Consider the following 23747-nt stretch of genomic DNA (forward strand, 5'->3'; position numbering starts at 1 on the left):
AGGAAATATCATAGAAAAGTTAGTCAACTTTTCTATTGACCCACTTACCAATGTTTGTATGCTAGATGGATAAGTTATTTTTCTATGAGTAGTATTTATTCATAAAATAAAGAAAAAATCTTGCCCACCTAAAAGATGGATAAATTATTTTTCCATCAGCCAAAAAAAATAATTATTATTTTATTTCCAAAAATACCCCTAATCCTATAATAATATAATATAGTATAAATATTATAATGTATTATAATAATATTATATAATAATATCATATTATTATATGTTACATTATCTTATATAAGATTATTTATATAATAAATAGTATTTTCAGAAATATGAATAGATTTCAGCAACTTATTCGAGAATATAGTAATACAAAAAAATATGAATGATAAATTCCAAAACTATTTTTCAATATATAAAAAATATAGGTTAATTATTTTTTTATCTAAATATTGTTTGAGAAATATTTTATCTAGAAAAATACAGATTTTTGAGTAATTTTTTAACCCTCCAGATAACGGCCTTTAAGGTAATCCGCTAAGTCTAAGTGCTTGTAGCCAAAAAAAACCAAAAAACAAGGATGGTGTTTAATTTTAAGTAGCTCATCGAACCATGGGATCTTGGCCAGTCGACCGCTCCAGCCAGCTGCTGCTGTCTGCCACCATATTTGCTTCAGGAAGATTATGTTGAAATTTGGCATCTTAGTTCTTCAACCATTGGGAACGCGGACAAATGAATCTCTCTCTCTCATCACCTTTTGTGTGGCAAAGAACAGCAACATGCTTACAATAATCTCCAACAAATTCTACTAGAAATTATATAAAAATATTTTGTTGTCCTTTCCCTTGTCCCTGGGGCATGCTTCCAATCATCTCCAAACTACTGAACATTTCTTGAATTATTTTTCATTTTTCTCTTGGCCAAATAATTCTGTGAACTATTCTCCAAAAACCAGATCGACAGGAACTACGGCTCGAATTGCATACCATGATTTGTTTTACAACAGGAATTGAGCCACGAACATAGTTTAGCTTCAGTTCTTAAATAATCCACTAATAAAGGCTCCGAATTTTTGCACAATGTAAATGCTCACGATTCTGGACATCACCAGTGAAAGAAATACATATTGCCTCAAACTTTCCGATTAACAAAATTTCAACACAATCAAATGTGATTCCTGAATCGCCGGCCTCATTCTTTGCATGGATTTCTCAAGTAAAATTCAGAGAGTAACAAGTCCATAAAACATGTTAATATGCAAAACTCGAGCACCACTGGGTTCAAGTTCCTTCAGCTGGTATGAAGAAATGGTATATGACAGGGTGATGGGTAAGATTGCCGACCTTTGTTCTCAAACAGCTCAGTTGCAGCGCTCATGTTCTGACTTCATTAGTTGCCCTGGAATTTCTTCTATAGGCTTGCACATCTGTTAATGAAGTAGGCAGTGTCCATACCCCTTGCACAAACACTTTATTTCAGCTACGGGCAGCCCGTTGCTCATATATCAGAGATTCTGGCAAAAGAAAAGATACGAATAAAATATGTTAGTAATGCAGAGTATCCGGAGCGCCTTATCCGGAGCCACAAAACCATGAATTCCATTTGCTGCTGGTTTGTGGCCGAACAAACGTAAAATATCTATTGCATGTCTTGTTCAGGATGATATTGGATGGTTATCAGAAAACTTGAAGTGTTTGGATGTGTTCTTAAATTTACAAAACTCCAGAAGGAAAGCTTGAACTTTAAGGTTATATCGTTAAACTTGAAAGGGATGATTACATAACTTGGCCCCTCACTTCTTTATAGAATCCTAGTTTCCTAGCATGTGGGCTTTGTATGGTTGAATTTAAAGTATGTGGATGTAAAAAGTTGAGTACATAGTTAATTTAAGAAAATCTCAACATGCTAAATCTTATGTTTTTTATTAGGTATGACGTGAAAGACAATCAAACTTAGGCTTGCATCCATTAATGATATGTTTGTTACTTGGAATAACATGCACTACGGGTTCTGAATACCAGAACAACAAGAACAATTATTACATTGCCTGATTGGATTATCCCCGCATTGTCAATATGCAGCTTATCCAGACCACCTTAAAAATAGAAAACCTTGTTCATGTAACTTAACTATTATCACATGGCCATATCATATGTTAGTGCGCCATACAAGAAACATAACTGCAAGTAAAGAGGACAGATAACTAAGATTATTTATGAACATAGGTTTCATATAGCTTTCGAACTTCTAAGGCTCCTGCAGCAGCAATACAGAGAAATGGCTATACTTCATCCACATGAAAGAAAGTATCAGAATTCTCTCCTTCTGGTAAAAAATTAGTATTTCCATGATTTCTCAATGTTCAGCATTTTGGTTGGTTCTATCCCAAAATTTAGATGTTTTCAGGCTCACCGGAGGCATGGTTCTACTCATTAAACTGCTGAAACACTTTTCAGAAACCACATACCAGATGACCTACAGAATTAAGCATAGAGACCATTGTTTTGTAGTAATATACATATATGGATCAAAAAATGTCAAACTTGCCCAACAATTTCTATGAACTACAGGTAAGATGCAAATCAAGATTGATGATAACCTTCGATTCATCAAAGCATATATCTATATCCAGAATGGCATATTGAGAACTGATTATGATGCTTATGTTTGATCTACTCGAAGATTCCAAGAAGAAAGAACTGCTGGTTTTATTTGTCAAACAATAATTTGTCTTGTCAACATTAAAGTTCATTTTATGCTAAATACCAGGAGATAAATACCAATTAGTGCCATTGATTGATAATACCAACATTTTTTACTTAAGAGAAAAAGGTGCGTAAACAAAATATTTGCTCAATATTACAAGACCTTTTAAACTTCTACAGGAATAAAGGTATATTAAATTTAAAATACAACTCGATAGATTATCACAGGGATAAGTTGTGTATGTTTATAAATAGTCTCAAAAACATGCAGGTAGTTTTGATTGGTTAAAATACATTCTCACCATGTTCCCTTCACAAGTGCTGCACGCCGTCCCCCTGCAAACCCTTATGTTCATGATTTAACCATGCTGACCCTTCAAATGAGCTAATACGGAGCAAACCCTACCAATGCATGATGCAACAAGCAAGCTTGGGCAGATTACTTTAGGACCTTTATGTAATTTCTTCATGGTATTGAAGAAGAAAAGGTGATTTTCAGCTGATCTATTAAAATCTAGCACCACTGGTCATCCTATATTTATTGATTGTTGTTACCACATACACCGCACAGTTTCAAGCAAGATTCGCTGAACCCGTATACCAATCGGGCAAACGGTTCAGTACAATACCAAAACACAATGTATCAAGTCGAGATGTACCAGAGATAAAAGGTCAGGAGAAGTGTATGAGAGAAAGTGAGAATCCCTAACCCTAGGAGGGAGAACTACGGAAGAAAGAGAAGACAAAGGGGAGAAAGAGGGAGAGGTAGAGGAGGAAGACGAGAGGGGGAGAGTGGGGGGCCGTACCAAGGGAGAGGCATCGACGTCAACATCGATCAAGGGGGCGACGACAACGGCATCAGGAAAAGAGGAAGAGCCTCGCAGGGAGAGGGAGAGAGAGAGATCAGGAAGAGAAGCTTCGAGAAGCCGTTCACCCGCTTTATATATTAAAAAAGGGGGGATCGAACCGAAGGGCCAAACAGTGCCGGTTACGGACTAGTCCGGTTCCGTGTGCCCCGAATCGTCCAGTTCGGCGAACCTTGGGTTCAAGTAAGTCATCATACAAATAAGCATTAAACAACTTTTTATGGATGTGTTATCTAAGGTTATAAACCTACAATTCATGATACAAGGTTTGTTGGCCTAACCCCAGAAAAGGTTAATTATATTAGGCTGACCATATTCTAAAAAATTTGTTAAATCCTAGAAGCCTTCTTTCAAATTTTGTTCATAATTTTACTAATCTTGATGGGATAAGACATGGTGGCAGTGGAGGAGGGTTAACAGCAGGTCAACCTCTAGGCTTGGTTTTTTCTCACTTCAGGTAGGTTTCAGGCTGGGCCTATTTAAGCTATGGGTCTGCTCAGTCCACAGCCAGCTCATTCAATGTTAGCATAATTTAGGTCATTAGTAACACACGAGCACTTTTGAGTATACCAGAGGTAATAAAAAAATTTATCATGCAATACAGTGCATAAGAAGAAAAATCAACGATAACTAGCACACAAAGCTAAGGGCACCAATTGTCAACTGAAAGAGTTAGTAAAGCCTCCTGTATTGATATAAAGAAATCTGTGTAAGATTGTGCCTTCATTCCAATATTCAGTAGGGCTTCCGCCATTGTGATTCTATTAAAAAGATTCTAAAAGAAGACAAAAGGAGTACTCCAGCAAACTTATGAGACAGGAGTTACACCAACAGAAAACGAAGTGATGTCAAACTATTAAGATGGTGCATGACATTCATCAAAGATAGAATAGTGGCCCACCATGAAAGTTGGAGGGACCCAGATCTGGTAGCAAAAACCACATAAATCTAAGAGAACGTGAATTAAAATTATTAAAAATTCAAGAAAAACTTTACTTTCCTAAAGAGCTGAATCTGTAAAAATATAACTTCTTATGTGAAAAATTAGTAAAAAAACTTCTGCAACAAAAAAAAGGTAGAAATAGATACCTTGAAGAGAGAAATATTTAGAGTTTCGTTAGAATGTAAGCTTTTCTCCAAATGCCAAGTTTATCAGACGACTTTTTGGTACAGAGGGGGGGTCCCGAATGACTTTGTTATATGTGAAAAAGTAAACAGCTACAAAAATCAAACAGTAATGCTCCCAGTGTACGAAGTTAAAACAAAAATCAAGCCTCTAACCTCATCAGCAAACATAAAATCTTTACAAGGATTTCTCCTTATAACACTAGTGCATATGTAGTTTGAATTTTTTTCCAAATATTTCATTATACGAAAAAAGTAGAGCCCGAAATAAATTGGGGTGTGTGTGTGTGTGTGTGTGGGGGGGGGGGGGGGGGGGGGGGTGTGGTGGGGGAGCGGTGCTGCTATGTTAGTCGAAAGAAGTAACCTATGCTCTGGCCACTCAGAGGAGAGGATGGAGTTTGTGCATGAGCAGTATGAGTCCAAAACCATATTAGCAAATGATGGATGATAGATGGGCATTAGAGTTTATGGTACATTATTCCATGTAGACCAAACCAAAGTTGAGCCAAGTTTAGAATGCCCACAACATCAACTATTTTCTAGAAACAGAGATAGCCCAAAGCAAGGACCGTCGAATCAGTACCGAAACCCGTACCGATCGGCGGTCGGTACGGTTCGGTACCGAACTGAAATAGGTACGGCTTGGGCAATAATGCCACAGTGCCCACAATCAACCTGATTCGAAACTGGGTTGACTCGGTGCAAATCGACCGGTTTACACCGAGTCGGCATCGAACTGGCCGGTTCCAGTCCGAAAAGGACCGGTTCTGGTCGATCCCTTTGCAATTCCGGCCCGAATTGAAATGGCGAACCGACTCGGTTTCGAGGGGCCGGAATCGAATTGAAATGGCGAACCAATCCGATTTCGCACCGAGCCGGCTCAGTACTGCCTGAACCGGACGATTCGGCCCGGTTCGGTAGACTTTGGCCCAAAGTATAAGTTTAGCAAGGAGGACGTGTAAGTTGTCTTGTAACAAGTGAACTGACAGCCACAAGAAAAAGATTGTTTATAATCTACTATCTAAAAGACATAAATCTTATACCATGAGCCAAAAGTATAATTCAAACCATACTAATGGGGCCCACCAACTCTGGATTTTTTTGAGAAAATAACTAAAACATGTATGATGAGGGCGTCTTGTTCAGAATATACTGACAAACTTTATGGCCATTATATGCAGAAATAGGTATTTAAGAATTCGGCACAGTTGGCATACACGCACTAAAAATTTAATATACGAGATTTTTTAAGCCTTTTTAATATTGTAAGGATGTCTGTGTGTTTGTGCACATGAGTTCACACAAACTTAGCTAGTTAGCTACTCAAATGCTATCACTCTCTTAAAGATATGTTTTATGTATGTCTATCAGTGTATCTCTTTGCATGCATGTTCATGAAACAGGTCACCCAGAAAAAAGTAGAACTTGCATAGAATTCAAACAAAACTTCTAATAACACAATTGAAATACATATTAACATTTCTGCCAAAGTATGAGAAGAGGAAAAGATTCACAAATTTATCCTTAAATTATAGCTCACAAACAAAATAAAGGGCATCTGATACCTAGAGATGAACAAAAGGATAAGGTGTAGCTTCACCACTTAGCCCATCTGGCACAGTACCTGTCATTTGATCAGAATCAAATAAGTCATAAAACCAATAGCCAGAGCATTTTAGATGTCAAAAAAAAATATTAGAGTTGTTAAAGAATAAGGCGTTGCAAATCTTGCAAGAAGTCTTTGTTTTGATATGTTTTCTTCCTTGTATAATGAGAAAAATTGGGTTCATCATGATTTCATGCTAATCTTCATTGACAAAAAAAAAATCAAAGAGGTGAAATTTGCAGGAGTTATAAGAAGCTAAGAAGCTACAGTATAGTATCTTAGGCATTAAAAGGAAAATTTATTAGAGTTGTTCAAAAAAGGGGCTGCAAATCCTTTTTTGGAAGCTTGAACTCATCATGATATCACATTAGGTTTCAATGGTAGACAAAAACCCAATAGGTGAAATCCTACACGAGGGCTGCAAGATTTGAGATGAAAGAAATTCAGGTTGTGGTTCTGAAGTTCTCCAGTTCTAATTGGAAATAAATTTGAGCAGGAAACCAAGATGGATTGGAAAGGAAGTAAATCAACTAAATTATAGGAGGAAAGGGACCTATTAGAAGTAGGAACTCATGTGAGAATGAGCAACTAAATGACCTATACAGGAACACTAAACATGGTAAAAGAAATTACCTTGCTGCTATATGACATCAAAGTTCATAACATCTAACAGAAGATTGAAGATTCCTCAACATATCATGTAGATGTTTGTGATTTTGTGCTGTGACAGCAACCAGCGGACCTGTTTTTTTTCTCACTTTTGTGCTCTTCTGCTCTCTGATTAAGGCTTGACTTAAGTCCCTTAATCCTGCATTGTCTATGTATTGGTTGCATGAAGGCATAGCTAATGCCTTTAGTTTGCATATCATATTGCTTTCTAACTTGCTTTTTTTTGGACAACTTAGGTGAAAACAGCTCGGCCAGAAGCATATACTGCATACTTTCAGTTTGTAATTCGAGTCTTTGACTCAAATGGAATACAAGAAGATAAAGCAAAAAATAGAAATGGACAGTCGATGCTCACCAAGACATTACCATATTAACATGAGAGCATCGAAGGAAACTCCCACTGAATTACAAGGAAATCAGAAATTTTTCCTATTAAAGAAACATCTCGATCCATTATTTGACAATAAGCACCTCGAATTTAACAGATTGAAATATTGAATTATATATAACGAGAACAACTCTTCAAGCACAACTGAAAATTACTAAGTTTAACATTTATTTGAAAATTGCTTCATATTCCATCTGTAAGCAAAGAAATTAAATGTCTTTCAAGAATGGCATCACTGAAAGTCGAAAAAAGATTACCAAGACTGTGAAGGTAAAACTAAAATTAGCAATTCTATAGAATTTTTTAGACTTGTTTTGATGACTATGGTGTTTTGATAACATAAGATGCTATCCGTATCAAGTTGTTAGTGGTAGCACGATATACCATCAAAAACTAGGTAAGTACTAGCATCAACATGCATGTCTTCTATACTAACCATCAATATGCATGCCTTCTATCGTATCAACTCACCTACTCTTTATTCTTTTCATGAGTATGTATATTGATTGTATACACATAGAAGACTAATACGTGAGCGCCCATACAACAGTCCGAACAAAATCGGTCCAGAAAGATGATCAGAAGCCTGACATCAATGGGCAAAGCCATTGGATATGATCTACTATCTCTAAAATTGCTTACTATCAAAAAATCATGCACTTAGAAGATCCCTATCTCTTTCTCTATTCCACCTCACCTGCTTGATGTAAATCAAACTTTAGAATTAGATTCCTTTTACCTCTAGGTGTTTTTGCTTTAAGAAATCTATATTTTGCTTTAAGAAATCTATATTTTGCCACAGTTTCTGGTTTTTGAGTCTTAGAAATCACTTTTATCAAGTCTTCCAAGAGGGGGTTGAGGAAGGGTGTTTTACATTTTTCTACACTAAAGTTTAGGATGTATTTTAGGTAGTAGCATCTATCAGGCCTACTTAGGTCTTTCTTGAGTGAGGAAAGAATTTAAATCATTAGGTTTAAGCTTTAAAATGATTTTGATAGGTTTTATATATGATTTCATGAAAATCTGAATTTTGCCATTTGTACGAAGTCTTAGATTTTTCAAGGAAGGCCATGAGTATCTTAGTATGGTCCTTAAAGTAATGCTAGTTGAGTTTTATGTTATAATAGGAGGAAGAAGAGGGTACGTCAAAGTTTTCAAGAGAGTTCGTGCACTTTCCTTCCTTCATCCCATATAATTATCTTGACTTTGATATTTAGGCTTGAGGATCCACCCAAGTTCATATGTATATCATAGCTATCAGAGCATAATTTTTTTGTATGCACAGAAATATGAAAAATAAGTTAGATTATTTATTATTTGATATGAAGCCTTGTTCTAGAGATAGATCATCCTAGATAAGTTCTCTATATTAACTGGCATTAAGTCATTAATCTAGTTGCAGAAGCATATTACTTGACATTAATCAATCACGACGGCCAACACAATGTGTGACAATGGGTAGCAATGTCATGAAGTTCTCCTTAGGCAGATTGATCATGTTATTGACACGTACAACAAAAGATTGGTGGCATTCGATGGTCCAATAGCGGAACACAATTTGGAGACAAAATGAAGCCATTAGACCTACATTTTCATTCAAATCAAAGCAGCTAATTGGACCTACTGGACTTCAACGAGCTTTAGCTAAACAGATTACGCTATCCATTCTTCGCAACAATTTAGTCAAAACTTTATACATACAATGTTAGTTCACTTTTTCTGACATTCATGAATTTTTTGTTTCTTTAGTACCCAAATCAGTTTGACCAACTAAACTAATAGTTTGACTAACACAAATCAAGCCTACAATTCATGAAGAATATGTGTTACATCACCCAGACGATATGTATGGGAACAAGGTCTATGGTTTAAATAAGTGACAATGATCAAACCAATTGTTATGTATAAAAAGCAATTAGCGAGTGACATTGCTAAGATTTAGTAATATCATGCACTACAAGTATAGCAAAACTTTACCAACTCAACTGTTTAGGTTACATGTACTCACTCCAATAAAGGACTAAAGAAATTAGTAATATAGCCAATCAGTATTTCAAAGATATCCAATCACGCTCAAGAAAACATATTGAAGGAATTCATCTAAAACATATGCAAGAAACTCACTGAGTAATCATCTCATATTTTAACGGAATCAAACCTCTTCGTCAGTTGAATGTCAGGTAAAAAATACTTTTGCTCCAATCCCAAATGTAATGTTAGGAAAGTAAGACATCCTCGGGGTAGCCAAAACCATGCTTCCACATCATTCCAATTACTGTTTGTGCTTCTAACCTCCTCCCAATTGTGGAATATGCCTTGTACATGATCAAGAATGTTTTTTTTGTCGGGAAATACCGATAATTCTCCATCTCATCCAGAACCTCATGCATCTCCTTCAACCTGCTCTGCTTCCCATACATCACCATCTTGCAATGATACAATGACCGACAAATCCTCCACCCTGCATACTCAGCCTGCTTAACAAACCCAGCAAGCCGATCCACTGCATTACACTGGAAGTAGCTCGATATGATTGAACGCATTACACCGGTGGTTGTGACCATTGTGTTTCGATGGAATGCCTCAGATATGAACCGCTCCATAGCCTCCACCAATCCCTCTTGGGCATAGACCCTTATCAAAAGCACATTGAGCCAAGGCCTATATTCATCCTCTGGCATAAACTTCATTAATGCCTCAATCTTTTGAACTCTCTCAGGATGAGATATCCTGCAGTAGGCACATACCATTGCCCTAATTAAAGGCACTTGCCGATCATTGACCTGCTCCTTCACGAGCTCATAAGTTCTCTCCATCTTCTCCAAATTACATGAGTGCGCATATCCACGGAGCATGAGGAGTAGGGTATTGACATCAGGCTTGATAGGCCCTTCCTCCATCGCGCGAAAGGTGCTCTCCATCTGATCCCACATCCATGCAGTCACATAAGCAGCAATCACTGTGTTGTAAGTGTTGAGGTTGCGAGAGAGCTTGGACTCATCGACGGTGCGAAGGACAGCTTCCATGTGGTCCACCAGCATCGAGCGACCATAGATGGAAAGAAGGATGTTATAGGTGACAATGGTGGGCTTGCAGCGGGAGTCCCGCTTTAGGTCCTCAAAAATGGAGACAGCCTTCTTGGTGAGACCATTGTACATATACGCAGTCATCAGGGCGTTGTAAAGGGAGGTCTCGAGCAGGCCCACAGCCCCAGCTTCGGAGAAGAGATCGGCAGCAAGGTCCGCATTCTTGGCCCGGCCGGCGAGGGAAATTGCTTTGGCATACTCCTCCGGAAGCATCGGGATCTCAGCATCCACCTGCTTCCTTCGCCAGTTGAAGACCTAGAAATCAATCGAAAGAAGGGATAAAAGAGAGTTATGAAATTTACTAAACCCTAACCCTAATTCCAGTGGATGAGAGGAGTGAGAAGGGGAAGCACCTCGAGGGCGAGGAGAGGGCGGGACTTGAGGCGGGAGAGGAGCTCGATGGAGGCGAAGCCGTTGGGGGAGCGGCGGAGAAGGGCCTCGGCGGAGCGGGAGTCGAGGACACAGGCGATTTCTCGGTGGTCAGGGACGGCGAGGAGTTCGTCGGCGAGGTCGGAGACGGCGGCGCGGAGCTTTTCCCTCTCTCCATCGCCGTGGATGGAGGAGTTCTTCTCGGACAGAAGGAGGACCCGGTCGCGGAGGTCGGAGATGCCATCGGAGGAGAAACAGCGGAGGCAGGCGGCGCCGGAGGAGGAGGAGGAGTGGGAAGCGGTTAGGGTTTTGGAGAGGGAGGGAGAGGAAGCGAAGAGAAGAGGAGGGGGCTTGTGGAAGGAGAGCCACCGGAGGAGGAGGAGATGCTTGGCCTTCGCGACAGAGGAGGCCTTCGCCGCCGCGCGCATAATGAAATGGGTCGCCCCTTATTGATGCAGGGGCGGAAACGTTGGAAGACTGCCCTTTTGTTGTGGTGAACCCAGGCGTTTTAAGACATCGATTTCGTCCTCGTTCACCCCATGGTCAGCTTCGATCGGTGCAAATAATAGTAGAAAGAGAGATGTTGGCTTTATCATCAAAAGCTTGGACACCAAGTTCGATTATTACCGGTAGATCTTCGATATCTCAATTTTCTCAATTTTATCGATGTTATGGTCATTGATGTCACCGAAGCGGCAATTCCATCATAAATTTCTTTGTTGCTTTCGTGTGAATGAGGGAAATGTATGTCGATATCTTAATGTAAAAGGGTGAATAGCGAGATTATCTTACTTTTTTGTAGATAAAGATGTCTTAAAGAGTTTGGTGGGCACATATTTTTCAGGAGTTGATATAACAACCTCTTTAGGAAGCTTTGATGAAGGTCCAGCACCGAAACATCGCTGCAAATTGGTCGGCTTTGATTCATCTTGTTGCAAGAATTTCATCATCTTGAAACTAACAATATCGGCGCTAAAATTTTGCAGACCAAATGCAACTTGGAAGATAGAAGGAGCATGAGGAATTTTTTTAACAACAGAAGGAAGAGTGATTCTATCGGATCTTGCATCCATCATAAGTTACAAAGCAAGAATATCTGTTAATTGCTGAGCCAATTTACTGAATATAATAAAATTTGCAACACCCATTTCATCCTTAACAACCATCTTTAATTTGTACCTTTGCAAATTTTTACAAACAATTGTTGCTTTAATTAAACGTGAAAAATACAATCTAAATTAAAAGGAAAAACAAAAAAAAGATGTAGTAATTATACCATGGTATTGGAGGTTGATCGTTCTTCCTACACTGACCACCTTAAAAGTTTTTCCCATAAGTTTTAACCATGGATCTGCAATTATAGCAAGCTTTGTACCATCAACCATAATAGGTGTCAACTGCTTTTAAAATTGCCTTACATGTAAATTTTGGCCCCTAGAAGAAAAAAATGAAAGTGCAATTTTTTTTAATAATTTTATCATAGCATTATAACACCGGAATCGAGCTATCATGATATTTCGAACATTACACTATCCTAGAGCATCAAGAAAACTTGATATTCAAAGTTAACAACAAAAAAATTGAATTATTAGGATATGCCTAGAATTTATTGAGATCTAATTTAGCAAATCTTTAATCATTTTTCTATTAGCGTAACTTTTTGTTGGGGATCAAGAATAGCTTGTTGCTCTTACATTATAAACAAAATTTACCTTATCGATCTTTGTAGCTTGCGCATTGGTTGATAGGTATATTTACATGATAATATGTGATTCTGTAATTTATCATATACCAAAAGTTTACAATGCTCACCTATTTCAGCATTCTGTAATTTTAGGGATTTGCAAGTCCGTATAATATCTAGATGCAGAGGAACTAGATAAGCAAGTTTGCTCTAACTAAAAAATATAGATATAATAGTTAGTTCATGAAACACAAATATAAATATTTTTAAAAAAGAGTAGGAGAAAATTATCTTTATATGTTCTTGCAATCATACCAACCAATATGATTATAACTAGACCTTCTCGCTCCTTTTTCATGAATAATATTTTCATTAAATTCCTCAGCGAGTTTGCCCCAAATTGTGATGGATAGCTTTCGCATTCTATAAGTTAAGCAAAAAAAATGATTGCGTACATTTTAAAATATTACGTTATTGCAAAGGTAACGTAAGATTTGCAAAAAAAAATTTAAATCAAATGTTAAAAAAATAAATCATATAAATTACTCTAAGTTTTGTATTTCCAAGTTTCTTTGTGCACTAAATTCTATCTAATATATATTTGATCAAGAGGACCGATAGATGCAAAATGTCCAATGATGTTTGCAAAAATACAGATTGCTTAAATTGATCTTTAGCAACTCTAAAAGCTTTAATAATTTAATTTTTAAATCTTTAACAATTTTCAGATCTATATTCAACGAATCATCATCCAAATTTAAAGCTCTCATCTTATTGCTAACTTCATTTTAGGTATCATATATGTATAGCTGAGCAAATTTTGGATTTTCTAGAACTGGGTGAAGGCGAATAGCAAAGTACCTACCCACGCAACATTAGGGATTATCGCCTCACTGAAGTTTGAGCCTTACTGAGGAAAGATGCATTGGACTCTAGTATAGGTCAGCATGACGACGCGTGCAAGTTTTTAAGAGAACGACTGGATCCTGCCCTGCGACAACTGCCAAGCAAGAACCCCATGTCACCGAGGTGGAAACCTCGATAACCATCCCATGAAACAAAGAGCATAATAGCAAGATTACCAAGCCAACCCTATAACCAATTGAACTACCCACCAAGAAACAAAGACAAGATTTTGATCGGGACAATGAAGGAGAACCTTGCAACGAAAGCGCACAAGTCATGCCCTGCGATTTCATGCCTTCCCTTTCTAGGTTCTGGAGAGTAAAAGAACGAGGTGAATAGGGTATGGCTGCCGCCTTCTCCATTTATTGAGAGTTCTAGCAACCCCTTCCGAGGCAACACTTCACGTAGCCTTGGATGCTTGTCTCTTGAGCGTTCACCCCAAGATGGCTCATTCGAATTGCCACCGAGACTCAAATGCCTATTAAACTCACAGACGCCTCATTCATGATTACAATGCTTCGGGAAGGATAGTAAGGCCACACCCTTTATAAATACGGTATTTAAAAATTTTCTGTTTTCCAATGAAAAGGCACCATGCATTCTCCTTGGCGATCTTCATTAAAGCAGCCCTTATAGAGAAACTACTTCCGTAGCCCGAGTAGGATAGCTCGACTCTGTTGCGGAAGTAGCGGGCAAATAATATGGCTCTAAACTGGCTACTGCTCATCAAAAGGTCCAATCAATTAAAACACGCCACAACGCCAATATGTGGTAGATTGAGAGCGGCCACTGGGCAGGCCCAGTGCCATACTGCTAAGCTTGCATATCAGGAGCTCCCCACAGATAGCTGCATTCAAATCAAGGGGATATAGTAATCTTCGAGATTCCACCGATATGATAGGCATGACATCATCTGTGTGCAAAGCATTTACGCTCGATGTCAAAACCGTACTTAGGCTAGTCACTTCTGGTCGACTCACATACCCTAATTCTCTAGTGATCTCATCGGACATACATAGAAAGGGGAGGTAGAGAAGGTAAGTAAAGAGAATGCTTTAACAGACTGAGAGACAATCTCCTCCTGTTCCCTAATTACTATACTGACTCAGGCGTCGAAGGGTCCCTGCCGAATACATTCTGGCCAGAAGACTTCTTTGTTCCATGCTGTTTTACGTCAAAGTGCTGCCATCTGAAGAGGATCTCAGCTGCGGCAACTGAGCGCCTCTCGCCTTCTCCAATTTTGGTAAGAGCAGCCGGCCACTGAGCTCTCTAGCATCGTCGCCCTTCTCACCGCGATGCCTAGGGCCAGTCGGTTCTCAGTGGCAACAGATATGAAACTACTTTGCACTTGTGACCCTGGATTCTTGGTTCTTATCAATGGTGCACCTTCATCATGGTTCTCAAGCCTAGCCTAGAGACAAGGTTGCCTTTATCCCCTTTTTTATTGATCTTATGTTCAGATATGGTATCTAACGCATTACATGATGCTATAGGTAGGGTACTCTTGAAGTCTTTTCAGCCAAGGGGTGGTGGCTCTCAAATCTCTCATCCGTTGCTTATTGGCGATCTTCTTTTGATCGCAAAGGCTACCAAGGAAAATGTAAGAGAACTAAAGAATATTATGGCATCTTACTATAGACAATCTAGTTAGAATGTTAATATTGAGAAATCTCATATAGCTTCCAGTCATGGGTCCAATTCTAACATGCAGAGGTTGAATTGCTCAAAGATGCAAATCAATAAAAAAAGTCAGTACTTGGTCATATCTTGGCATGCCACTATCAGCTAAATATTTAAAGGTTTCTGATATTTTAATCCTTTTTTTGACAAGCTAATGGCCAGGTTGGATGGTTGGAAGCAGAAATATTTATCACATATGCATAGAATAATCCTCCTTCAATTTGTTTTGGCTTCCAGCCCTCTATATATAATGGCAAATTGTGCAATTCCGATGAATATGTGTGACAAGCTTGAAAGAACATTCAAAAGGTCACGAAGCCAGAAAGAGAAGCTTACATTTAGTATCATGAGATACTATTTTTTGACACAGATCGAATTCAAGACGTTAGAAATCGACATACTACTATTTTAGCTAAGCAGCAACAAAGTTGGTCCTCAACAATACTATTTTGTAGGCTAAACTCACCAAGCAATGGATCCAGTATCAACCTGATCAATCATCCATGGATCCATAATATTCTCCTATTAATATACTTGTAGTTAATGAAGATATGTATTTTTCTCAACGTTTCGCAAACCATCATACATGGAAGAACCAACAGGAAATGTTTGCACCTAAGTTGCTGGTTGAAATCACCTTTGTAAGCATTCCAAAGGTTCCTTGTAGTGATAGATTGGTATCGTTCAAAAATAGGATATGGTTCATTAAAAGCTCAGAACATTTATAAAATCTTGAGATATGACTCTGATTCTAATTCATAGACTACGGTTGCATTCTCTTCCATTTGGAATATTCATGTTATTTCCAGGGTCAAAATCTTTTGGTAGAAAGTGGCTTCTGGCTTGGCAGCCCCGTTTTATGACTTTTTTGGCACATAGAGGGCAGCATCAGTAGCAATAGTGGATGAGGATATTGAACATCTCCTCATTTCTTACACGATGGCTAGAGATGCTTGGAATCACATGACTATTAGGTCTCCTATTCCTTACAATTTTAATTCTAGTCATAATATGTTAGAAATAATAACCCGAGACTTCAACAACAAAGCTAGTTAAGAAGGTGTTATTTAAATTCCTTGGCTCTATATAAGTACCTAAAATTTATCTAATGCATGGTCAATATGAGACTAAATATATACTAACATGGATCGTCACATACTTTTGTTTATATCCTATCATTCTTATCAGGTTAAGAGTTTAAATCCATTCAAATTTAATCACAAGTATCATAAATCCAAATATAAACATTATAATCAACTCGCGGTCAACATAAATAGACCCATGATACAGTATCCCCTAGTTCACATGAGTCATTGGGTAGATCCACTCTGATACCATTTGTAATAATCCAAATTTTGATCTACAAACGTTAACCAAGAAAGTAGAGGTTGCAATTTATGACTCGACCCAAAAATTTGATCCGAAAACGATCTGGTTTAATTAGGTTCATATTTGACATGAATGAGTTTGGGTCATAAATAGATTAATCCGTCTAAACCTATTTATTAAATAGATTGGATTCAGGCTTAGATCTTTGACTTGTTTAGCCCCTTTTGACCTATTTAATAATTGGATTAGGTCATGAACTAACCCATTTAACCTATTTAATATCAATTTAATCTGTTTAACCCATTTAAATTCATTTGATCTGCTAACATGTTTAACTTATTTAACCTAACTTGACCCATTTAATAAGTAGGTTATGTGGGTTGAGTTAGGTTACATGTTTAGCAAATAATTCGGATTCAGATCTAAATTTTGTATCAATTTAATGAATATGTCGGTTAATGAATTTTTAACTTGACCCAACCTGATTGCCAACTTCACATATTTAGGTTCCTTGGTCCTATATAAGTATCTAAAATCTATTCAGTACATAGCTGATGTAGGATTAACTATGTGTCTGTGTGGGTACTCATATTTGTGTTGAAACAAAAAAGAAAAGAAACTAAGTATTGTAAACTTATTGAATATGATCATTATGGCTCGTATAGTAAAACTTGATAACAATTGTAACATATATAATAATTATGAATCTACATATCATTTCATATGTGTATATGATAAAGGTGGCAAAATATTTGTAGTAATTGTCGCAATATCATGACATTATATTATGAATCTCTTTCATGCAGAAATAAGTCTAGCTCAATTGCTAATCCATCACCTAATCTCATTCACTTTGCAAAATGATCCACCTCTCTCTCCCTCTCTCTCTCTCTCTCTCTGCGCGCGCGCATGCGCGTGTGTAAAAAATCCAATCTCCCTTTCCTCCTCACATGTACTGTTATCATCTACTAGTATGAGCTAGTAATACCTTGTAAAAATTAGTCTCCATCTAATGAGTTAGAGAAATAACTATTATTAAATGTTCTTTTATTATCAATGATCCTTATGGATGGTATAGTCCTACATGCTGCATTCCCGGCAACTTGCTTTAAACTACGGGCTCGTTTGGTTCGCGGGAAGCATTTTCCTTCCTAGGAATATGATTCCTGGGAAACAAATTCCTAGGAAGAGGATGCCTAGGAAAGTACTTTTGGCATGTTTGGTTGACCATGGGAAAGTGACAAATTTCCAAGGTGCTTATGTTTGGTTGGCCATCCACTTTCCTAGGAAAGTTATATATAATTCCTATTATGCCCTTAATAAAAATTAGGTTTTTAATGCCTCTTTAATGCTTCTTTAATGCTGAAGGGACTTTTTGGGAAAAAGTAAAAATGGAGTGATTTCCGCCTCATGGGAAAGTAACTTTCCCATGTTTCTCATGAGAAAGACTTTTCCATAAAATGTGGGAATCACATTCCTATGGGAATACAACTTTCCCTTCTCTCTCCTTTGAAAACTCCAACCAAACAAGAGGCATCTCATTACTTTCCCGTTGACCACACTTTCCCCCTTCTTTTCCCGCGAACCAAACGAGCCCTACAAGTATGAGCAGTAGTCCAATTAGTAGGCTTTTAATGCCTTAAACCTTTGCCAGAGAATTATGAACGTTCCGGGTGGTGGAAATATTAATGCAGCGGTAAAAACAATGGTGTTTTAGCAAATGCTTTTAAACATAAATTTTACTGACCATCATTTTTGTCATCAATTTGTTCAATTACATAAACAAGTTGTAGTCTTTAGATGTCAGTTAAAACATAAGCTTCTTTGCAATTACGGAGATTTAGCATTGTATTAGAGTATGTAACTGAAAGATCTCTGTGTGTAGCTAATGACTGACCTTTGATATGTTTCTGCATAAAAGCTATATGTTTTACTACTTTGAGTGGTGCATCTATTTGGTTTCACTTATGTAGAGTTCGAATTTTCTATTATTTCATTAAGATTTATCACTCCATGATGATAAAATTTTGTATTAGTGATTGGCTTGTTATTTTTTTCTTAAAGCCCCTACGCCCTATTTTGTGGTAAAGCTAAACTATATTTACTTGGCATATCATGCGATAATATAATATATATGCAACTACACATATATGTATGTATATATGTATTTACCTATCTATCAAGTATATATATATATATATATAATATATATATCACACTTTAGACTATTACATGTTATATTTGTCTTTTTATAATTAGTCCTACTTCTCCGGCACGGCTAGAATGGCACTGTTTTTTTTTTTTTTTTTGATGCACCGCCATCTCACGACCTTCAGATATGAGTACGTCATGAGAAATAAAAATACAAAATATAGGCTAGTCCCTGTAGAATAGAGCCAGTGCCATTCCAAGAGAAGGCTCTGAAATGATGTGCTGCAAAGGAAGCAATTCAGTCTGCCATACTATTCGAGAGTGGCATTATTTGAGGTGGTTGGGATGATTGGTTTTGCTTATTTTATTACCTTTTTCGGTTATTCTTGTTACCTTTTTTTTTATTTTATTTTTCCGTGGTGCAGCAGCGGTTCGGGCCAAGCTGGGTCGTAGGCTGCCGCTGACTGGATTGGGTTTGCTGTAAGAAAAATGACAACTCATCACATACAAAACTACTAAAAACACGCCACGTAAGTTATTTTTACGCATCTTGATTCACAGGTACGAGGGGAGAAAAGGAAACCAACAGGGCTCTGCCATTTCCACGAGCAGCCGTCGCTCGCCTTCTCTATCCTCCTCCTGGGCCGTCGCCGTTCTGCCGGCGTCACCACTCCGTCGAGAAATCTTGCCTCCCTCCTACGCCCTAGAGCGGCCATCGCCACCATCTCCCAACCCCACTCCTAATTGATTCGGGCCGGATCTAAGTCGGGAACGGGACGATCGCCCTAATTTCCAAACCCTTCTTTCCCTCTTGGTGGATCTCGCGACCCTGCCGCCATTTTTACCTCCCAATCTTGAGCTCGCTCGCTTGGTCGATCGATCTTGGAATTCTCTCTGTCCTTTGGATGAGCTTGCTGGCCATCGACTAGATCTTGAGGTACCCTCGTGGGGTGTTGAATTCCATTTCTTACCCTCTCTCTCTTCTGATATGGATTTCTCGGTTCGTAATTAGCTTGTTTGGAGGCTGAGATCTCGGTTATGAGTGGTCTTTTTCTTGACAAATTTCTCGAACACGATGGAGTGTTTGCTCTCTCATGGAACCTGATTCTTATAGATTGATGAATTGCGCGTTCTTGAAGAATTTTTCTTTTGAGTGAGAATTAATGCGACTTATTTCAGGCTGGTCAACATGATGAGTTCCGGACGGAGTAAAGGTATTTTTGATGGGCTGCCCATTCCTGCTGATAAGTCTGTAAGTTCCAAATGCTGAGCAGTACTCTTACCCTATTGCTTTTCTTCATCGAGTTTTTAAATAACTTTCCATCATTTTATGGTCAAATTCTCATCCAGAATGTGGGTGATATAATTTGTGTGAATTCTTGTCAAGAAAGTCATTCTCTTATTGTATATAAGAGAATGTTACATGAACAAACAAAAGGGAACCAGTGAATTAACAGCTAATTCCAATAACAAAAGCAAGAGAGTGAACAAACTAATGGGCAAAGCACAAGGTCCCTGGTTTTATTGTTCATTAAGAGGGTTGGAACCTGTTGGTTCATTTTGGACCGTGGTTGCTTCGGCAGGGTTAGCACACACCCCCCAAAAAAGAGAAGAAGCCGGGCATCCTGTTACTGGGCTGACTGTGTGTTGATGTGGCATATAGGGAATAATTAAATTTGATCTATGGTTATTTACTTAAAATATTTTAAGAATAATATCATTTTGATAAAAGCTTTTTTTGAAATGGTCATAATTGTTTAAATAGGAATTAGTTATGTATTCTCGAAAAGTGGAGGGTCTGGCAGAAAAAAATGATATACATAATCAAAATGAAATAATCTCTAAATTCAAAATTGTTGTTTTTGAAGATAGTATAGATTTGTTTATACATCCCTAGTCCTAGTTTTTGAGGTTGTGTTGTTGAATTCTTCTGGATCTTTATCATGTGTCCTGGTAATGCTGGCCCATCTATCATGCATTTTGTATTGCCACTATCATATATTTACTTTTATCATATATTTTTTAAATCTTCTAGATGCATGCATAATCTTATAAAAGCTATCTACTATGTGCAAAATTTAAGACATAACATATGAAGTTTATGTAACTATAGGATGCATATCAGCTACCATGGACTATATCTATTTTAATAATTTGTAATATGGATTTTTTTTTTAAATTTCCACTTCGCATCCTACCACCCCCTCTTAGAAAAAATTGCTCTTCAAAAATCTTGAAGATTTCTGCATCCAATTCATGGGTGGATTCATATATTCAAATCTATGGCAAGATGTATCATTCATACTTGCTTTTTTGGTCCTATTGGCTAGTATGTTTTAGCTTGAAATTATAATCATCATCATCAATACTAATTATAAGTCAGTTATGTAAGAAATCAGTACAGTGTTTATGAACATCATCCATTTCTTATCCTGGCTTCTGTCTTCAACTGTGCAGTATTTGAGAGAAGGGCTTTCTCAAACAGATGAAAGTTGGGCAGCTGCACGTTTTGATTCTCTGCCTCATGTTGTGCATATTTTAACATCGAAGGATCGCGAAGGTGAAATCCAGTTCTTGAAGGAACAAAGCGATCTCATCGAGGATGTTGTTGATGAAGTTGTACATTCATATCATCATGGTTTCAATAAAGCAATTCAAAACTACTCCCAAGTTAGTCAAAGGCTTTTCTTTTGGATAGCTAACCATTGGCACTTTTTTGAATTAAAACCATCAATACCAATATGCTTCTTTCTGCCTTCCCCAGATCCTGCGTTTGTTTAGTGAATCTGCTGAAAGCATTTCTGTGCTAAAGGTTGATATGGCAGAGGCAAAGAAACTTCTAGGTTCTCGAAGCAAGCAGTTGCGTCAATTGTGGTATCGATCGCTTACACTACGTCACATTCTATCTCTGCTGGATCAAATCGAGGGTGTGGCCAAGGTCTGTATCTGTTGCATCCATTCCATCAGTTACAACAAATTATGCATGCAATTATAGAGAAATTACTAAGAATTGTTTTACAATCTGCAGGTCGATGTCAGAGCATGCATGCTAGTATATCTCTATTTACATTAAAGAGTGCTCTTAACTTTTGTGTGTGATGCTGCCCTTTTTGCTTCACGTAGTAGCTAGAATCTTCTATCTAGGATGCTTTACCCACTTCAAAACCTTAAATTTGCTCATGCACTCATGCTTATCCATCTTAAATCAGCAATCTCAAATTGCTACAACTTTTATGGATGCACAGTTTATTGTTCTTTAATCTTTTTGAATGTTTGAGTTGTGTATATTCCTTTAAACATTAACTAATACATATAATTTTTTTTCATAATAATATTTCCTAAGTTCTTTCTTATGTGAACTCTTTAGGACTTCACTTCCTTGCTATGGCACCCAGCTTCATTCCCACACCCATTCCCAATATAGGTAACTATAATATTTCTACTGTGTTCTGACATTGTGCTGTCATTTCCTTTGATATTGTTATGCATTGGTTCATATCTTAGCTCCCTTCTTCCAAGGATAGACTGTTGTAGTCTGAAGGGACATGGAGTATCACACAATGTAGTGGGTGTTTTGGAATTTGAGCTATCGAAAGGGTGCTAATTGGAGTTTTAGTGTCGAGAAGGTCCACAGATTTCATATCTTACGTAAAAGGAAGGTTTTGTTTTAGCCGTCTAGGAGTCCAATTCGGAGGTGCTAATTCTTTCTACTTTTTTCCTTTCTGTATTTTGAATTTTCATCTTGTAATCTTGTGTGAACTAACTAATTCTCGGGTTTCAAGTTCCTATATGCTGTCTGATTTTCCAAGGGCACTTTGTTTTCCTAGGATAAGAAATTTTGTATTTTTGTTTTCAATCCATCTTTTAGAATCTAGTAAAGTGGCAAATCAATATTTCCTAAGTTCTTTCTTATCTGAACTCCTTAGGACTTCACTTCCTTGCTGTGGCACCCGGCTTCATTCCCACACCCATTCCCAATATAGGTAACTGTTGCTGGTGGTCCAAACCGAGAACGATTGGCACAGCGGTGTGAACGGGATTCCGTCTGAGTTGCCTTGGTTGGTGTTGATTGTGCTCCACCTTCCACCGGGAAACCTGCAAGCAAGCCTCGCACCACCACTGGGGTAGTGGGGGCCCTCCGACGATCAAGTCAGAGGAGATTGGAGGAGAAGGAGAGATAATTGCAGGTAGTAGGAGAATGCTCTGGAAGTTCTTGCTTACCTCCCCCCTTCTCCCCCCCGCAGCATATATACCAGGCTGGGGGGTCCTTCGGGGGGGGTTGGTCATCGTGTGGCACGATGGAGTTGCCACTGACATGGCCGTTACAGGGCGTCGTGGGGCAGCGCTGGGTACGGCCGTGACAGGGCGTAGTGGAGCTCCGCCTTGTACGGCTGTTACAGGAGATCGTGGAGCAGCGCCGGATACGACCGTTGCAGGGACAGAGGGTCGTGGCGTGCTTCAGGGGAACAGCCTGTCGTTGTCGAGAGATTGCCGACTCGGGATCGGATTGCTGGATCAAGGGGCAGCCGACTCGGGGTCAGGCTGCGAAGCCGAAGATATCCGACTCGGGGTCGGATTGCTGGATCAAGGGGCAGCCGACTCGGGGTCGGGCTGCGAAGCCGAAGATATCCGACTCGGGGTCGGATTGCTGGATCAAGGGGCAGTCGACTCGGGGTCGGGCTGCGAAGCCGAAGATATCCGACTCGGGGTCGGGTTACTGGATCAAGGGGCAGCTGTAGTCTTCTTGGGCGCGCGTGTCGGTCACGTGGGGCATGGTGGCTGAGTTCTCCCGTAACAGTAGCCCCCCACTTCCGAGCCTGGAACCAGAAGGGGAACGGGTGAAGGAAGTGATGCTTCGAGATTGCCGCCATCCCTCGGAGAGACGCGCGCGCTTCGAGCTCCCCGTCTTCTTTATGGCGTATGGCGGTTGTTGCTGACCTGGCAGTCTGAGGATTTCGGCGGACATCCTTCCTTAATGGCGTCGATTCGCCTTTGGGGCGCGAGCGACCCTTCGGCAGCCAGGCGTCCTCTGGCGTCACCGGGGCGTCACCCACCTTTCCGCCTATTTAACCGGGGGTCCTCCTCCGTCCGCCTTTCTCTTTACAGACATCTTCGAGTTTCTCCTTTGCGCTGCCGTCATCGCCGTCGGACTGTTCGCTTGCTCCTCCTTTGACGCTCTCGGA

At 38.8% G+C, this 23747-nt stretch overlaps 2 protein-coding genes across 4 annotated transcripts in view; one reads left to right on the forward strand and one right to left on the reverse strand.

The window, feature by feature from the left end:
* Nucleotides 1–958: 958 nt before the first annotated feature.
* On the reverse strand, nt 959–11594 carry LOC103712322 (pentatricopeptide repeat-containing protein At2g30780-like). 3 transcript variants are annotated; one of them, XR_015971972.2, is made up of 4 exons: nt 10799–11594; nt 9518–10700; nt 6262–6320; nt 959–1513 (listed from the first exon to the last, which is right to left on the reverse strand). XR_015971972.2 is itself a non-coding variant. In XM_088708601.2 (2 exons), the coding sequence occupies exons 1-2, from the start codon at nt 11240–11242 to the stop codon at nt 9576–9578; spliced, it is 1569 nt and encodes a 522-aa protein (XP_088564727.1). In that variant the 5' UTR covers nt 11243–11410; the 3' UTR covers nt 8878–9575. The 3 variants fall into 3 exon arrangements, 1 of the variants encoding a protein (XP_088564727.1); XR_015971973.2 differs by having other exon boundaries at nt 9484–10700; nt 10799–11549; XM_088708601.2 differs by lacking the exons at nt 959–1513; nt 6262–6320 and having other exon boundaries at nt 8878–10700; nt 10799–11410.
* Nucleotides 11595–19107: 7513 nt separating this feature from the next.
* The window catches only part of SEC8 (subunit of exocyst complex 8), a 63492-nt gene continuing 58852 nt past the window's right edge, over nt 19108–23747 (forward strand). Inside the window, exons 1-4 of the mRNA XM_039115888.3 lie at nt 19108–19501; nt 19744–19816; nt 21022–21234; nt 21329–21502. Coding sequence (XP_038971816.3) covers nt 19754–19816; nt 21022–21234; nt 21329–21502 — 450 coding nt within the window. The 5' untranslated portion in view covers nt 19108–19501; nt 19744–19753. The remainder of the gene's footprint in view (nt 19502–19743; nt 19817–21021; nt 21235–21328; nt 21503–23747) is intronic.

This window comes from Phoenix dactylifera, chromosome 12 (assembly GCF_051530095.1).
Source record: "Phoenix dactylifera cultivar Ajwa chromosome 12, Ajwa_hap1_PhDact_Kaust_v1.1, whole genome shotgun sequence".
In the NCBI taxonomy this organism is placed as follows: Eukaryota; Viridiplantae; Streptophyta; class Magnoliopsida; order Arecales; family Arecaceae; genus Phoenix; species Phoenix dactylifera.

Excerpts from the sequence above, each read along its gene's own strand:
- LOC103712322 (XM_088708601.2), bottom strand. The coding sequence starts at position 11,242 with ATGCGCGCGGCGGCGAAGGCCTCCTCTGTCGCGAAGGCCAAGCATCTC. Across the intron at positions 10,701-10,798 it reads GCCCTCTCCTCGCCCTCGAG|GTCTTCAACTGGCGAAGGAA; the intron begins GTGCTTCCCCTT and ends ATTGATTTCTAG.